The sequence below is a fragment of the Agelaius tricolor genome, unplaced genomic scaffold (assembly GCF_023055355.1).
Source record: "Agelaius tricolor isolate 1412-34295 unplaced genomic scaffold, bAgeTri1.0.p SCAF_22, whole genome shotgun sequence".
Taxonomy (NCBI): domain Eukaryota; kingdom Metazoa; phylum Chordata; class Aves; order Passeriformes; family Icteridae; genus Agelaius; species Agelaius tricolor.
This window is the reverse complement of record NW_027269282.1, coordinates 4,326,733-4,343,224: the sequence shown is the minus strand read 5'-3', so window position 1 is coordinate 4,343,224 and position 16,492 is coordinate 4,326,733. Positions and strand designations below refer to the sequence as shown.

At 47.5% G+C, this 16,492-nt stretch overlaps 1 protein-coding gene across 3 annotated transcripts in view; it reads left to right on the top strand.

The window, feature by feature from the left end:
- Positions 1-997: 997 nt before the first annotated feature.
- The window catches only part of XPNPEP1 (X-prolyl aminopeptidase 1), a 30,918-nt gene continuing 15,423 nt past the window's right edge, over positions 998-16,492 (top strand). Inside the window, exons 1-8 of one of the 3 annotated variants that reach the window (XM_071446117.1) lie at positions 998-1,083; positions 2,681-2,776; positions 5,457-5,587; positions 10,914-10,981; positions 12,675-12,775; positions 13,045-13,137; positions 14,063-14,206; positions 14,567-14,662. In XM_071446117.1, coding sequence (XP_071302218.1) covers positions 5,471-5,587; positions 10,914-10,981; positions 12,675-12,775; positions 13,045-13,137; positions 14,063-14,206; positions 14,567-14,662 — 619 coding nt within the window. In that variant the 5' untranslated portion in view covers positions 998-1,083; positions 2,681-2,776; positions 5,457-5,470. Of the gene's footprint in view, positions 1,084-1,104; positions 1,443-2,680; positions 2,777-5,456; positions 5,588-10,913; positions 10,982-12,674; positions 12,776-13,044; positions 13,138-14,062; positions 14,207-14,566; positions 14,663-16,492 lie in introns of those variants that run through there. The other 2 variants (XM_071446118.1, XM_071446119.1) reach the window with 2 other exon arrangements.

Genomic DNA, 16,492 nt, shown 5'->3' with positions numbered 1-16,492 from the left:
AGATACTCAAAACCCCTAAGGACAGCCCCTACACAACTTGCTCTAGCTTTGAAGCTGGCCTTGCTTTAGCAGAGAGTTGGACTGGAAACCTCCAAAAGCTCACTGCTGCAGGCAAACCCCTCTTGTCTGGACACAGTTACAAAGCAGAGCTTTTTCTTTTGCTGTAGCCTTTCTTGGTGGTGATCTTCTCACATCTGCATTTCTGTAACAGCCTCCTGTTTCTGTCAGTAGGGTTCACTTACAGCCTATGATACACTGCCAGGGCAGAGCAGGGCCATGGAAGGTATTTTCATTAGGAAGCATGCATAGGAAATGACCAGATTTTCACAGAATCATCTAATAGTTTGGGTTGGAAGGGACCTTAAAGACCATCTATTGTCAACCACGGGTACTGGACCAGGTTGCTCAAAGTCCCATTCAGCCTGGCCTTGAACATTTCCAGGGCTGGAGCATCCGCAGCAACCTGTTCCAGTGCCTCACCACCCGCACAGCACAGAATTCCTTCACAGAATGGAGTTTCCCCCTGTCCATCAGAGTGGTGCTGGGGGAGCCGGTGTGAGCCCCCAGCCCCTCCTGCCCTGCCCCGGCTCCTTCTCCGCCCGCCTTGGGCCCGGGGCCGGGCGCGCTCGCTGCGAGGCTCCATCGCTGCTCCACGCTGGGTTTTGGAACTTCAAGGGCGAAGCGGATCCCGGAGGCGAGCACAGATCGAGGTGTGGGGCAGGCGCTGTGCTCCGCTCCGGTCCCTCCCCGCCGGCTGCAGCGCACTCCGGTGCCCCGGGCTCCACAGCGCCTTCCCCTCACCGGGACACGGAGCCCCGCGCCCTGTCCGGACAGCGCCGGCGGGGGACAGAGCCAGACGGGACGGGACGGGACGGGACGGGACGGGACGGGCGGTCCCCTCAGCGTTCAACCGGGCGGTCACGCCGGGCAGCGCGGCGGCGGTGGCAGTGGCGGCGCCGGGGCTGACCCCGGTGCCGGTGCCGGTCCCGCCCGCGCCCCGTGACATCAGCGGTGACGCGCTGGGGGCGGCCCTGGCGGCCCACGTGGGCGCTGACGTGGCGGCGGCGGGCGGGCCGGAGGCAGGTGAGGCGCGGCGAGCGGGGCAGCCCCGGGTGGGTGCCCCAGGCTGATGGCAGAGAGCGGGATCTGTGCCCCGGGCCCGGCCTGGGCACGGCTTTCCCCTCCAGCCGGTCTCCGGAGGGTCCCCAGGCCCAGCCCGGGTGCCCAGGCCCCGCAGGGGATCCGGCACTGACAGCCGGGCCCGGCCGGGGTGGCCAGGCCCAGGCGGCTCCGTCAGTCCTCTGGAGGGCTGGGGGAGGCTTTTAGCCCAGGTGGACACGAACATCTCCCTTACGAGGAGATCCGGTGGGAGCTGGGCCTGTTCAGTCTGCAGAAGAAAAGACTGAGAGGGGATTTCATCAATGCATGTAAATGGTTTGAAGGTGGGTGCAAGAGGATGGTGCCAGGCCCTTAGAGGTGGTGCCCAGTGACAGGACGAGGAACAATGGCCATAAGCTAAAACACAAGAAGCTCCACCTCAACATGAGGAAGAACTTCTTTACATTGAGGGTAGCAGAGCACTGAACAGGCTGCCCAAGGATGCTTTGGTGTCTCCTTCCCTGGAGACATCCAGAACCCACCTGGGTGTGTTCCTGTGTCACCTGCTTCAGGTGACCCTGCCTTGGCAGGGGTTTGGACTCGACCAGAGGTCCTTTTCTACCCTAACCATTCTGCTGTTCTGTCTGGTGAGTTTGAGGTGCTGCAGGTGCTGTGGAGAGGGGATAAGCAATGGCCTTGTGCCAAAGTGTATGGCTGCTTGGGCTGCCCTGTGTGCAGGGAAGCAAGAGCAGCCTGCCTTTGAGGTGGTGCTGCTGGCTCCCGACTATCCAAGCCAATGTGCTTATTTTGAACAACACTGTTCATAAAAGAGAAAGTGGAGAGGAAATTATCACAAGGATGAGCATATCTGAAGAAAACATGACATAAACGCTCAGGGTGGTCTACACAACAGCCACAGGCAGACCCAGCTGCAGCCAGGGCTGCTGGCCTTGCTTCCCTTCTCCAGTGTGGCACTGGCACACACCCTGACACAGGGAGCCTGGTGGCCCTGGCCATTGCTGGCACTGGGGCTCACAGCAGCCCATCACTGTGCATGCATGTGGGAGGCAGGAGGACGCGTCTGCTTCCTCTGGCAGCATTTTCGCGGTTGCTCTTTGCCCCATGTGTCGGATGGAGATGCTGTCCAGGCAGGATCTGGTCTGGGCTCTTGGAGAGCTGCCTCCTGCAGTCTGAGTGAGGTGTAGATAATATATGTCTAGACAGTGGCAGATTTTGGGATCCAGCTCTGACTCTTGTCATGCTACAGTGGTACTTTGCATGTTACTCCTGCTCTGCCTTAATTTCCCCATCTGTAGTATGGGGAGTGGGCCCTGATAGAGTGACTAAGAAAACAAATTGGCATAAACCAGCACACGCTTGCAAGATTTAATCATAAATCTTGACAAGCAAATGCCTGACCCTTGACATTCCCTTTTCCCTCATGGTTCACCCTCAGTGCATCTCTAATCTTACCACCAAGAACACAGTGTTCATGCATGTTCAGCTCAGGCTGGGGGATGAGAATGTTTTATGGGCGGGCAAAGTTTGTTAGCCACTTCAGTTTTGCCCTTTGCTTTCTCAGGCCTGGTGGAGCTTATGAAGGCCGAGCAAAGAGCTGGATGGTATTTTGTGTGAGCAAAGACAAGTGGCATCCAGACGTGGGGAACTGCAGAGACAGGTAACAAAGGAGCCTGATACCTTGGAAAAAGTTGGGGCAGGAAATAGGGGTGGTTCTTGTACTGCTACAGCCACTACCTTAATTTCACCTGTGTTTCGTTTTAATCTGATTAAATAATGATAGAAGTAATGATAGAGAAGCTGTTTTAACTTTGTAGAGGCTTGTAATTATGGCCAAGAAAGGAAGAGTAACCTGTTAAGGCTTATAGGGGTGACCAGAGTAAATGGCTACCAACTATCTCTGAGAAAACAGCTTCTATTTCTCTGGAAACTGAAAACAATTTTTATTGTAAAGTTTGTGAAGAATCTTTTGAAAGCCATTTCTTATAATGTGGGGGTTATCAAAAGTGGAAGTACTCCTTAAGTTGGGTTTTGATGCTAATCTACCTTAGTTGTGTTTTTAATATTGAAAGCAAATCTTTCAACGGTTAGAATACTTTTAAAATTATTTTTTTTTTTGTCCTTGAGAGAATCTCATCTTGCTAAGAAAACCATGGCTTGTCAGCAAGGAGCGTTATTAAAAGGCAAAGCCTTGTCATGCCCTGCCTATTTATATGAGACTTCTAGACTCCTGGAGACAAAGCACAGGCCAAGAAAGGAAGCTGTGTCCTTATGAGTTTGTAGAAGGAGATTCTTTTCTGCTGGCTAGTCACTATGTTGTTGTTCTCTCTCCTGTGTGTTTCACTCTATCTGAACATAAATCAGCAGCAATGTTATAGAGTATTACAGCAGCTCACTGTGGAGGACAAACAGAAACAATCACAGTATTGTAAAGTTCAGTGTAGCTTGCAAACACTGTATAAAACAATGACATTTGTGCTGGAAATAAATCTGAGGTGGAATCCCCTGCAAAGGGATGAGATACCAGTTTGAGGATACACCAGTATGGTGCCTTTTGAGATTGATTTGCTTATTGTGTTCTGGGTTTTAAAAGACTGTACCTGTGTACCTGACTCTGTGGGCAGAGTCAGTCTCACACAAGTCTGGTGTGCTCTAAAGTTCCTGTGATGAGACATGTGAATGGTGGTCTTCGGTTTTCTTTACACCTGAATGCACCAGATCTTGGTTCAGGTTGTGATTTGGTCACAGGGCTACTGTGTGACCTCGGTCAAATCAAACCTTGTGAAAGGGAGGCAGCTTTTCTGCCTTCCTGTTCAGATGGCAAACATCTCAGGGGAGGGACTGTGCCTTATTGTGTTTTGCCATAAGAGTGTAATGTCATCTGGGAGTCCTGGTAGCTACTCAGGTGTAAATAGAATAAGTGCCTGGATAAGCAAAAAATGTTTGAGACTTGCATGCTGTTTGCTTCTCCCCTCTATGACCCATTTGTAGACATGGCTGTGAAATGAGCTGTGAAATTAACTGGTCAGAATAAAATACTTTATAGCATGGCCTTCAAGCAGCACATAACCCACCTTGCCCTGGAAAGCGACAGCATTAAAGTTATAAGAGTTCTTAAAAATGTGAGAGGCCTGGGGAGAAAACTGGGAAGGGAATTATCCCTCTTTGGGAACACTTTGGAGATATGAGTGAAGAAAAAGGTGGAGAACCTCTGAGGTTCAGGCTGCTTGATTTTCCTGGTTTTTCTGGCCAGTCATCCTCTGCAGCCAGCATGTGCCTCCCACTGCAGCCATCTCTCGTGCCAGCACAGCAGCAGGGCCTGGTGCATCACTGTGCTGGCACTCACAGCGGGCACTGGCTCGTGAGGGTTTGGGGGAGCACATGGAGAGGTTGGTGTTCACTGCAGTGCCAAAGACTCATCCATTGCAAAAACACACCCAGGGAGGCTGGCCTGTGCCCTTGGTTTTCCCTCTGATCTGCTATGTGCCACCCAGGCTGTGCCCCACTCCTGCCTGACACCAGCTGAGATCTGCAGAGCATTTGCCAGAGGTCTTTAGAGAATATTCCCACATTCCCATAAGCATCCTTGGTTGTCCTCTGGCAGTCACTTTGAGAGCTCAGTGGGCTGTTCCTCCTGTTACAGCTAGGTTCTTGCTAGGTGAACTAGTGTGCAGCCCTGAGGTCAATGTAGCCAGTGAATACATCCCTCTGAATGTCCTTGGGAGCAGATTTCTTTTGTCTGAGTTAATTCAGTCAGCAGTTCATGATGAAACTCTGGGCTACGTAAAACATCTAAAAGTTACATGTATAATTGGTCCATTTCTGAGTTCCTAATGGGCATGTCTTCCTCTCCCAGCAGGCTGTGCTCCTGTGGTGTATAAGCCACAGCATCCCTAGCCCTAAAGTGAAAAGACTGAGAGTTTCTCTCAGTGCACTTGGTAGGTGGGGTGATTCTGATCTGTGTGTACTTGGCTCCCATGCCAGGACCTTTCCTGGCTGTCACAGGGCATGTCTGAGGTGCTTTGTTCCTGATGCTCTCCACGTGCAAGAAGGGGTTGACCAGTGCATTAAGCTTATGTGTATCACCACAGGGCATGCCATCCTTCACCAGGTGGGAAGGATCCTTCCCAGGACAGGCCAGCTTCGACTCTCTGGCCTTAACCTGATTTCTTGTTATCAAGAAATGAAGAGACAAGACAGGTGAAATTCTGGTCTGAGAGGGGTGATGTTGGCACAGTTGTCCTCAAGGGGAGTTCCCAGTGGAAACAGCTTCCTTCAGCCTGTGCACGTGGGTGACCTGGGATGGCTGGGAAACACTGAAGTTTTGTGCTTTGTTTTAGTTGCAGGTAGGAAGATGAGTCCAAAAATTACAACAGAGCTGCTGAAGCACCTGCGACAGGTGATGAAGAACCCCAGATATGTACAGGAGCCTGTCCAAGCCTACATAGTGCCCTCTGGAGATGCCCACCAGGTATGGATGGATGCATTATGGGAATGGTCATACTTTCCTTCCCTGCAAAAATTAAAAGCCAGGTATTACTAAAATCGTCTTTCGTTCACTCACTTTAATGGTTCTAGCATTAAAGTCTGGGAAACCTGAGAAATATCATGTTGGAAAACATTTCTGGGGTCTGTTCAGGAGATGGAGGTTTTTATGTTCTTGGAACAAATCAGGGTGGGTGTTCCACCAACAGCTTTTCATCACAGTGTCTTCAGGGAGCTCACATGGCAGAAAAGGGAGCTTGCCAGGGCACTTGCTGTGCCCATCCTGGCTGTTGGGAAGAATGGGTTTATTGGGGGAGGAACAGGCCTTATCTGGGCTTTACTTTCCCAGTAGCATCTCTCTCAAGCAAGGTAGCAAAGGTTTAGTTGCAGAGTTTTCTCTTTGCTAGATCCAGTTCTTGGTGGAATTTGTTGCCTTATGCTGGAGCCCTTCAGATCCCAGATGAAGGGGCCTTAGGAGAGGCAGGGAAGGAACAGGCCACAGTGGCAAGTTGCCTTTCCATGCTGCTCTGTGCACTAAAGACAGGAGGCAAGTCTGGACCCAGGGTGGTAACCCATGGCAGTAACTGTTGTGTGCTGCTTCCACTGTTAGGAATTTTGTAGTCCATGACATAAATTTTAAATTGCTGAACTGCCTTTTACCTCCCCTGCTTGCTCATGTGTAAGGTTCACTCTGTTAGGAGACCCAAGAACTGCTGAGGGTTTTCCCCTCCTCAGCCATTTTCAGGAAACAAAAGACCTGAAGCTTTACTGGCACACACCCAAAGCTCCCTTTTACCCCAGGGTGCACAGGAGCAAAATGCAACTGAATCAGAACCTTTGCCCTTGACTTGGCACTGGGGTGAGCCGGGTCCAGACTTGCCTGTGCCCTGGGACCATGTGTGCAGCATCGTGTTTCCTCATAGGGAGATCCAAACTTGGGCAGGTAGGGGGAAGGCGTTTTCTGCAGCTGCTATTGTCTGCTGCATTCCTGCCTCAAGCTGCCTCTGTCCATATATAACTCTGGTTTCATTTCACTAGACATTAAATGCTGTCATGTGAGTTGAAGAATGTGACCCTCAGGACTTCTGGGTTTTTCTGTTGCTTTCTTTTCCTTGACAAAGTGCAGTTAAGCAGAGAACCCCATGTTGCTATTTCCTGCCAGGCGAGTTGGTCAGGTTTCTCTGCAGAGGGAATCTATCTGAATAGGAATGATTACTAAAAACTGCTGATTCTGGTGCCTCCTGAATAGCTGGTGCAGGATTTTTTCTGTAAGGGTTGGGAATTGATGCAGTTTTTGCCAATGACAGAAACCTGTTGATCCCAGAACAGCCTTATTGATTCCAGGTAAATTGTGATGACCTGTGATTTGAAACTTCTCCATGTTCCAAGCAAGGGTTTGTTTCCTGTGTGCAAACAAGAACTTTACAGCTTTGCAGTCAGATTTTGCTCTTAGGCAGCTCCCTCCATGAGTCAGAATACTGTAGTTTAATGATACCCAAGTGTTTGGTGGCCTAAGCCATTTCCTCCCTACAGTCCAAACAAGATATTTATTACTGTCCTTGCCTCTCTCAGCTATTCCTGAGGCTGTCCTGGCATCTGCATCACAGAACTTGTCAACAAATAGGGCTTTCCCTCCTGTGGTGTTGCCACAGGGTTTAGATTGCGGGAAACTTTATTCCCTTCTGGGTTGCAAAAGAACCCTTGGATTGGACTGATGCTGATACACCCTGATGCTGCAACTTGCTGACTAATTTCACTTTGTAACACTGGGAATGTTGATGAGCTCTGAGTTCTATGATGCTTTTAATATTGGTTTTTCTGCAAGGCTTGGTGGCTTAGATTATTATACTGCCAGGAGTCTTGCTACCAGTTGTATCCTTTGCTTTCCATGTTTAGTTGTGTAAGGAACTGAAAGACTTGAAGAGCTTCTCAAACACACCTGCCTCTGACTCAGACTTAACCAAGGCTGCCTTGGATTTGTGGCTCTTACACTCAGCCCTGGATATTGGTTGGCTGTTTTAATTTTTGAAAACTTTGATGCTGGTGATAAGAAGTCAGAGAAATAGTGTTTTTCCTTGGGGGCATGGGTGGTCCAGAGGCTGATGAGAAAGGAGGACGGTCCCAGCCAAAAGTGGAATGAAACTCAAAGAATCCCACTTCCTTTCATGAGTGCTGGGTGGCTACAGGTACCCAAGGATCATGAAGGAATGAAAAACCATGGTTTTAGGAATGAGGTGCCTAAACCCTCTGTGGTTTGGTTAAAAATATCAGAGCTTTTGGGATGTTGCAGTGGTAAAAGCAGGATCCATTTTTATGTTGAGTCAATGTGTGTTTACATTGAATCTGGAGTCTGCCCATATGGGACTATTCAGAGACTGGAAGAGCTGCTTCTTAATGGGAGGGAATGAGGTTTGGATTACAGCTTGGGTTTGGAGCCAGTCACAGCTTAACTGCAGCTGGCTTCACCCTCCAGGCCTTGACTCAAAACAAATTTGGTCAGATTTGGCTGGTTGTCCCCATGAAGGAAGCACCTGCCCAGCTTAGGGCCCCGTGTTTGGGTTGGCAGAGGTGCTGTCTTCTGCTCGGGGCTGGCTCCTCTGACACACACTTGTGCTAAGCTGAGGAATCAGCCAGGTTATAGAGCAGGAGATGGCTTGTGCACAGGTTGCTCTGGTGTGTTCCAGATCTTAGCAATGCAGTTGGGTTTTTGGCAGTGAATGCCTCCCTCCCTCCAGGTACACTGCAGTGTTTGTTCTTTAATGACACCAGTGTCGTGCCTCTAAGGGTAGCCAGATGCACTTTGCATTGCTGATCTTGGTTGACATTAGACTAGAATGAGCTTCAACATGTTTACAGCACAACCATGCAGGCTCTGGGGATAAGCAGCACTGATTTTTTGGGGGTTCTTCCTGGCTTAGATGAGGGGCTTTTGTGATGTAGCCCCCAGTTTTGTCTGTGTGACTGACAGATGTGGTGAGAAGCAGATGTGAAAGGACTGAGGAGGGCCAGGCTGAAGGCCATCAAAGCTGCAAGACAAGCCCCAGGGAAATACCTTGTTCTCACTGTGCTGTGGTCTATGCTTTGTGTGGCATACACAGGTGTTCCCCATGTAATTTTAGCTTGTGCAAAACATGGGCTCATCTTTACACAGTGGGGGTTGCTGCATGGAACAGAACAGGTGGGTGTGCAGGAATTCAGACTGGCATGAATGAACTGTCTTTCCCTCCAGATCCCTGATACTCCCTTTTAAAGCTCTTCTGCTTCATTGTAAACACTCAAAGCACTCCCTGGTCTGTGAATGGGATGGTTTTCACAAGTGTGAGGTTTTCACAAGCAAACCAGCCTGTAGTCTCTTCTGTGTTGGTCAAGAGAAATGGAAAATAAATCACTGCTCTCATTTGTACATCATTTGGGATGTATTTAAGTGATGTGATCCATGATGGGAAGTTTCCAGGATCTCCTGTTGGCATTGGACCCTGGGAGATGATGTCCCACCTTTGAGCTGGGAAGTGTAGGAGAGGGGAGGCATAGCAGTCAGCAGGCTGAATAGTGTGAGTGTTGAAAGGAGGAATCCTCAGGTCTGGCTTCTCTCTGCCTTCACGTTCTGTCCTGCTGCTCTGAGGCAGGCAGTGGGGAAACAGACACTTGATTCTGTTCCTCAACAGCTTTGTCCACTCTGTCTGCTGATGCCTTTGCCATTATTTTAAAGGGGCTCAGAGGTGATCATGTGCTGTGTGGGGTTGAGGGATCCACCCCATCAGCTGGAGCTGGCTAAGGGCACTCATCCTTTCCCAAGGTGGCTATCTTGACCTTCCTTCTCCCCACAGAAGACATGTGACATGCTGAACATATCACAGCCCTGTGGGGCTGAACAAGAAAAGGCACAGGAAACTAACTGGGCCCTCATGGTCTCCATACCCCCCTCCTTTCTGCAAACTTTCACTAGTGTTTGGATAAAATGGAGGATTTCTTTGGAGTATATACCAGGAATCTTCCCTGGCAATTGGGAGCAAAAGCCACTCAACAAGATCCTCTAAGATTTGCTGTCCCAAGTTTCAGTTTCAAAATGTTAGTGGTGGACGTTTGGTTGGCTTCTGCCAGGAGGGGACAGACATGGCTGCTGTGGAAGGGGTTTGATGATGGAGTGATTTGGAGCAGAAATAAAGGTCCCAGGTGCTGTAATTTGTGCTGCTTACTCATTCCTGTGCTTTGAACCCTGTCTTCCTTAGAACAGTGAAGAGTAACAGATTTGAAGGGAGTATATTTTAACAATCAGGTGATTTTATCACAGTAGGGACTAAAAGCACCTGAGAATTGGGCTGTAATTTCCTAGCTCAGTTCCTAAGATGTTTCTTTTGCCCCAGCACAGCTGGGGGCAGAGAAACAGACTTGAATTTCAGGCCATTTGTAAGGTACAAATCCAGGGGTTTTGCAGCTCAAACGTCAGTGCTGTCAGCCTGGATTAAGCTGATTTGCTGATTTGCGCTAGTTCATTAACAGGCCTACTCAGCAGTTCTGACCTACAAACTTGCCAGAATGGAATCCCATAAAAAAGTCATGTGGGTCATGTGAAGGTTCAGTTGTTTTAATTTTGGCAGTTCCTGTTAATATCAGGTTTCTGTGCATTCTCAGGCTCTTCAACATTTTGAAACGATGTACCCAGAAACACAGGTTGTAACAGGTTTAGGATGAAGATGAACTCTTATTCCCTCTCATCCATCAAACCATGCTTTTGTGGTTTTGGCTGTAGTCTGATTTTGAGTAGGCAAGGAAGAAGTGAAAGCATCAGCATCTATTTGTCCCAAGTGTTAAATTTTTTACAGTCTTACCACCTTGATGATTTTCTTTCAGTGTCACTATTGCAGGAAAAAAAAACTCTTAAAGGAATTCTTATAAATGCCTATAAAGTGAGGGGGCTTCAGTGGAGATAATGAATTTTACAGATTTTATGTGCTGATTACCCCAAGAACAAGGGGTGCTTCTGGTTTCCCTTCCCTTCACGTTGCAGCTTCAAAGGCATGATTTGTTTGTTGCCCAAAGGGGAGGCTGAGTGTGAAATAAACGTCTGCAAACTCTGAAGCACTTCAGTGTTTACAGATGTTTGTGGGAGAAAAGTGCTGCAGCTTAAAAAAACCCACCAGTTGAACATAAATACAGTATAATCACAGTGGAATAGAGCCCAGGAATTTTTAACTCATTTTGTTCTCTCTGTGGTGTCCTTTAGGAGAAAAAGCTTATCAAAGTATTTGTCATCAGCTGATTGTTTTTTTCCCCTGCTGCTATAAATAATTGCTGCCTCTTTTGTTTTCTAGAGCGAGTACATTGCACCCTGTGATTGCAGAAGGGCGTTCATCTCTGGATTTGATGGCTCTGCAGGTACCTTTCCAGAACTTGGGTTCTTGCATAATTTTCCTCTAAAGAAATAGTTCCTTTCATGGCATAGAGGCAGGATGGAAAAGAAAATCTATCCAGCTTGTTTGGACTGTTTTATTCCCATTTCAGCATCTGCAGAATTATGTCTTGGCTACCCGCTGGAATTATGTAATATCAGCGGAATAACAAGTTTTCACAAAATGTGTGACCCCTAAATGAACCTCTCATAAAGTAAAATCCTGTTAACTGTTTCATGTGGTGCCTGTAACCTGTGGTCATTTCTTTTGATGTGCAGCCAGTATGAACAGATTTTTACGTTGCCCGTTTGGGCTGGGTGAATAGTGGATGGGCTTTAGCTGGCCTTTCTGTTTGAACAGAGCCAGGGCCAGAAACTCTGCATTTGGAAACTGAGCACTGTGGAAAAGTTTGCTTATCTTGCCGAGACAGGATGTTTTCTTGGCTGTAGGATAGGTCTGTGTTTCAAGAGACCTAGTTTTTACCCTAGCTCTACCCTAAGCTGTGCAAATTACTCTGTTCTGTGGTTGTTGGAAAGTCACTTTAGTCTGCTGAAGTTATTTTCCCCTCTAATTGTATATCATTTTAATAAATACTGGTACCTATGTTTGGAGGGTCTATTCATCAGTTCCTATGAGCTCTGGGACCTCATTTGGAAGGTGATAAATCCAGGACTGTGGGCTGCTGTTAATGGCTAACATGAATCCTGTATTAATTCTGCTCCTTCTGCACAACCTCTTCATAACCTTCCTCTCTAATTTTGCCCTTGTTATGTACTTGGAAGGTCTGTTCCCAGCCTAATGCACAGTGAGGTTTCACACAGGGGCTCACCTTGTGTTTCTTGCTTCATCTTTTCAGGCTGAAGCAACTTAAATGGGGTTTGTGTTGGGGGAATTTGGTAGAAGACAATGAGTTAATAATTGGAAACTCTACTCTGCTAATCTGAGTATCAGTTTTTTGTGACAGAGTATTGTCAAGATACAGACTCCAAAGACTAGGATTCAGTTTCAGTTTGTGCCATGGTTTGTTTTGTTTTGTATTGTCAAGGGCAAAGCAGCTTGAGTGCCTTGCTGGGATGTCGCTGCCCCTCAGCTGTCTGTTTGCATCCCTCCCTCTGGAGTCAGTGGAATGGGACAGACAATGAAACCAGCAGAAGTTTATGTTCATGTTTCCTGTTCAGCCATCTCTGCTAGAGCTGTAACATTTGGGAAAGGGGTGCAGCTGACATCTGGGGGTGATACCCGTGTCTGCAGGCCTGCTATCAGCTGTGTTTTGTGGGTGGCCAGAGCCCAGGCTTCCTCTCCAAAAGAGGCTGGGATGGAATTCAGAGATGTACAGTATATGTTACTGTGACAGCAGCCAAGTTAGACCACAGTCTCTGTTACAGAAGGTTTGGAAAGCCCTACTTACCCAGTTCCACTGGCTGGCTGAGATTTGCTTAAGTTGAGTTCATCTGAGGCAATTCATTAAGGTCCATCCTTGTGCATACTGTCTCTGATAGAATTTGGAAGGTCACAGGGCAGGGGAAACAGTGAATATCTCCACTGAAAAAGGAGTAACTTGAACAGTGATCAGAGGTGCCTTTTAGGGAATTAGGGTGAATTTCAAACCCTGTCCCTGCTGTCTGTGTCTCTGCATGGTGGCTGCCTGACCTGAATCCCCTTTCTGCCTCCCTGCCTAGGTACTGCCATAGTCACCGAGCAGCACGCAGCCATGTGGACTGACGGACGCTACTTCCTGCAGGCTGCACATCAAATGGATAGCAACTGGACACTCATGAAAATGGGTATGCAGGAGCTTGGGGTACTGCTCCACTGATCAACGAAGAACAGACACTTCCCACTAGTACAGCTTGTGCTGTAGGGATATCCCATCTTGCAGGGACTTTGGGACATGTTGGATACACAGCTGCTTTAGTGTCCTGTGAGAACTCTTGCCTCTGGGTCTAGACATTCATTAGTAGACATATCTAATGCATTAGCTTGGACTTTTTGCATAACGTGGGAATGTTTCAATGTGACTGCTTCTTTGAACTTTTTTTTTTAATCCTTGAAGGTCTGAAAGATACACCAACTCAGGAGGATTGGCTAGTGAGTGTCCTCCCAGAAGGCTCAAAGGTGGGAGTGGACCCTTTCATTATCCCAGCAGGTTGGTTTTACTTTATACTCATAACTCTGGGTAGTGCAACTGGATTTTTCTTCCTTTCTTCTCTGGCTGAGCTATTGTTTGATGGTGTGCAGCTAACCGTGTTTCAGATGTAGTGGTGGTTAAACTGTTATGCAAAACAAATTGGATTTTGGTTTAACCACATATCACAAGAATTACATTGCAGTGCATTGACTCCAAAGCACAAGGGATGAGAACTGCTTTCTAGGCTTGCAGTGACTTTACCTGAAAAGCAGAATTCTGATCACCTCTTTTTGTCTGTGCTTTGGCTTGTCATGGGCACTTCAGTACAAAAGTGATGAGTGCCTAGGTCAGCATGTGAGCAAGAACACCCAGGCACAATTCAAGCTGTTATTCCTGCTTGGTGGCCTTGGGATCTCTGCAGCCTTCCCTGTAGGAAACACAGGGAGAGGTATCATTTACATCAGAGTATCCATCTATTCATGCTTCAGAACATGAGGCACAATGCAAAGGTCACTGGAGGCAAGGGGAGATACTTGCTTGTTCAGATGGATTAAGGACCTGTCTTGTGGCTGTGTGGAAGTGACTCTTATCTTGTCTAGCTTAGATCTAGCATGGTTCTGCACTGAGGGAGAAGACAACCTTAGGGCTTCTTCTGCTGGAAGAAGCTCTCTGTGCTTCTTCCAGAGACTTCTGTCTCCCAGCTGGAGCAGTTCTTCTTCAGCTCAAGAATGAGGCTTCAGTACCTGCCACTGGCTTCTGTGGCATGTTTGTGGAACTGTAACTGCAGTAGATTTTGCTGCCTTTTTTAAGGAAATGGGAAGAAAAAGAGGCTGGAAGGAAAGGAGAAGACTGAATTTTGAGTTTGACCTTTGTGAAGAGAGCTGTTGTTGAACATATGTGTGTTCCTTAAAGCCCCCACTCTTGACTTTATTCCCTTTGGCAGACCAGTGGAAGAGAATGTCCAAAGTCTTGAGAAGTGCTGGCCATGACCTTGTGCCTGTCAAAGAAAACCTGATTGATACAATCTGGACAGATTGCCCTCAACGCCCCTGCAAGCCTCTCATCACACTTGACCTGAGTTATACAGGTGAGGAGCTGAACTCCCAATAGATATAGGTTGTTCCTATTGCCCTATATCCCCCTTTTGCTCCTCTCTTACAGAGGAGAGTTAAACAGTACCACAGCGCAATGTGGTCACTGTGAATAGGTGAAGAAGGTGATCAAACCTTAGCTAATGGCCCCTCTGTCCTCAAAACTTCAAATAACCATTTTCTAGAAGTTGGATGACTTCAGAACAAATCCACAGGCATCTAGAAGGCAGCTCGTTTGAGATAGTTCATATCACTTATTAGAAAGGAGTGAGGAGCACAACTATGATATGTTGGTCTGTGTTTACATCATCATCCCCAACAAAGTTAGAGACTGTAGCTTTTCTTGTGTTTTGCAGGGGTCAGCTGGAGAGACAAAATTGTAGCCCTCCGTTCAAAAATGGCTGAGAGGAAAGTGATGTGGTTTGTGGTAACAGCCTTGGATGAAGTAGCATGTAAGTCTTTGCATCTCTTTTCTCAGTTCTTTCTACAAAATAAATGTTCTTCCTGCCTTGGAAAGGAAGAATCATGCCAGGGTGAGAGGCCCTTGTGAAAGCATGTTTGTTAGACATGAATTAACTTCCTAGCAAGTGCAGCAGTGGTAACAAGTTAAAAACAGCAAGCCTGTATTTCTGCACAATGCCTCATTACACCAGTGCAGCTCCTGAGTACAGTTTTGGCCCAGGAAATGCAGCAAATCACCACCTTTGAAAAACAGCCCAGGCAAAGGGAGAAGGTCACAAAGCCTGAGGCAGTGTGATGGAAAGAAAAAGACCTGTGAGATTTTCTGGCTGTTAAATATCCTGATGCTGCCTCACCCATTGGAAAAATGGAGACTGTTTTCTGCTGTGGAGTCTGGGCTATAAACAAAGCAGTGCAACATGTGGCTTTGTATACATAAAGCAAGGGTGGGGTACACCACATTCACAGTAATCTTCCTAATTGTCACAACTTCTTAAGTCAGTCTCTACCTCTCCAGTGTTCAGCCACTGCTTTGGTTAAAAGAAGTATGTCAGGGCTCAACTTGTTTTTCCAGATCATTTCAACCCAGGGTCTCACTAGAGTCCCCTCTGTGTTTGGGGCCCCAGGATGGCTGGGTCTCTACACCCTGGCTCCCAGCCCAGTGTGTAGGAAGGGAGAATGGCCAGAAACAGCAGTGATTTCCCCAGAACTGCTGTTCCTAGGACTGTGTGTCCTTTTTGCAGAAATCATCAGTGCACACACTGCTGTAGGGGGAATGTAACACTGGCAGGGTGTGAGTGCTGCTCAGCCTGGGCCCCGTGTCTGATCTGGAAAGGTAGAAATGGGGGTGCTGTTTTCCTCACTCCAGCACTGCCAGCACAATGTCCCTGGCACTGGGTGAAGCCAACCTGATGAGGTCCCTGGGCTGTTCTGGATCTGGGACACTGAGCAAAGAGCTTTTTTTTGTGAAAGAACTACTTCTGAGAGTAGTGAATATGACTCCTCCCTGGGGAGGCCTGCATGAGCAGAGATTGTATGTCTTACCTTTTCAGGCGCATCTCCAATTAAATTAATGATAAATTGGTGCCCTGAGGTGGTTTCAGATTAAATGTCTCCAGCAAAGTGAAGCTTGGTTATGAATCAAGTGTGTTAAGATGAACCAGAGAAGGCCACGAGAGCAGCTCATTTTCGGGTGCCTGGTTGATTTCTTATCCTACAGGGGGAAGGGGAGAAGTTGTTTTAATTTTATCTAATTCAGTTCACTGTGTTAAACTCCAGGCAAGTTTCTGGGGACAGAAAAAGAGCCACAAAGGAGATTGTTGCCTTCTTACTGCATTGGGAGTTGGCTGAGCGAGGAAGTTTGTACCCATGCACTAAAAAGTTCTTTGTGTCTCTTTCCTGCATTCAAGTGACCTGCTGCTTCCCTGGAGAGAATTAAGCTCTATTTTTACTTTCATGGCAGAATTTGCACAGTTCGATGAATACAGTGCTGGGTTGTAATTTAGGACATGTTGGTTCTTTTCCCAGCTGTCCTGCTGGCTGGCCTTATTGGCTTGAGTAACTTATTTCAGCTAATTGGATACCCTGGAGTTTTTATTTGACCCTAAAATCAGGATTTTAGAGATGCTGGATATCCACTTCTCCTCTTGACTTTGCCCGGAGTTGTGTGGGACAAAATCTTTGTGAAAAATAGCTAAGACTGTACAGTCTGAATCTGAGATATTGGAGGGGCCCAAATGAGAGGCCTTTTTGGGGTATTGTAGTCTTGCCTATTGTGTTTTCCTCTTACCTCAAATGTCAAAAGGATTGGAATGAAATGATAG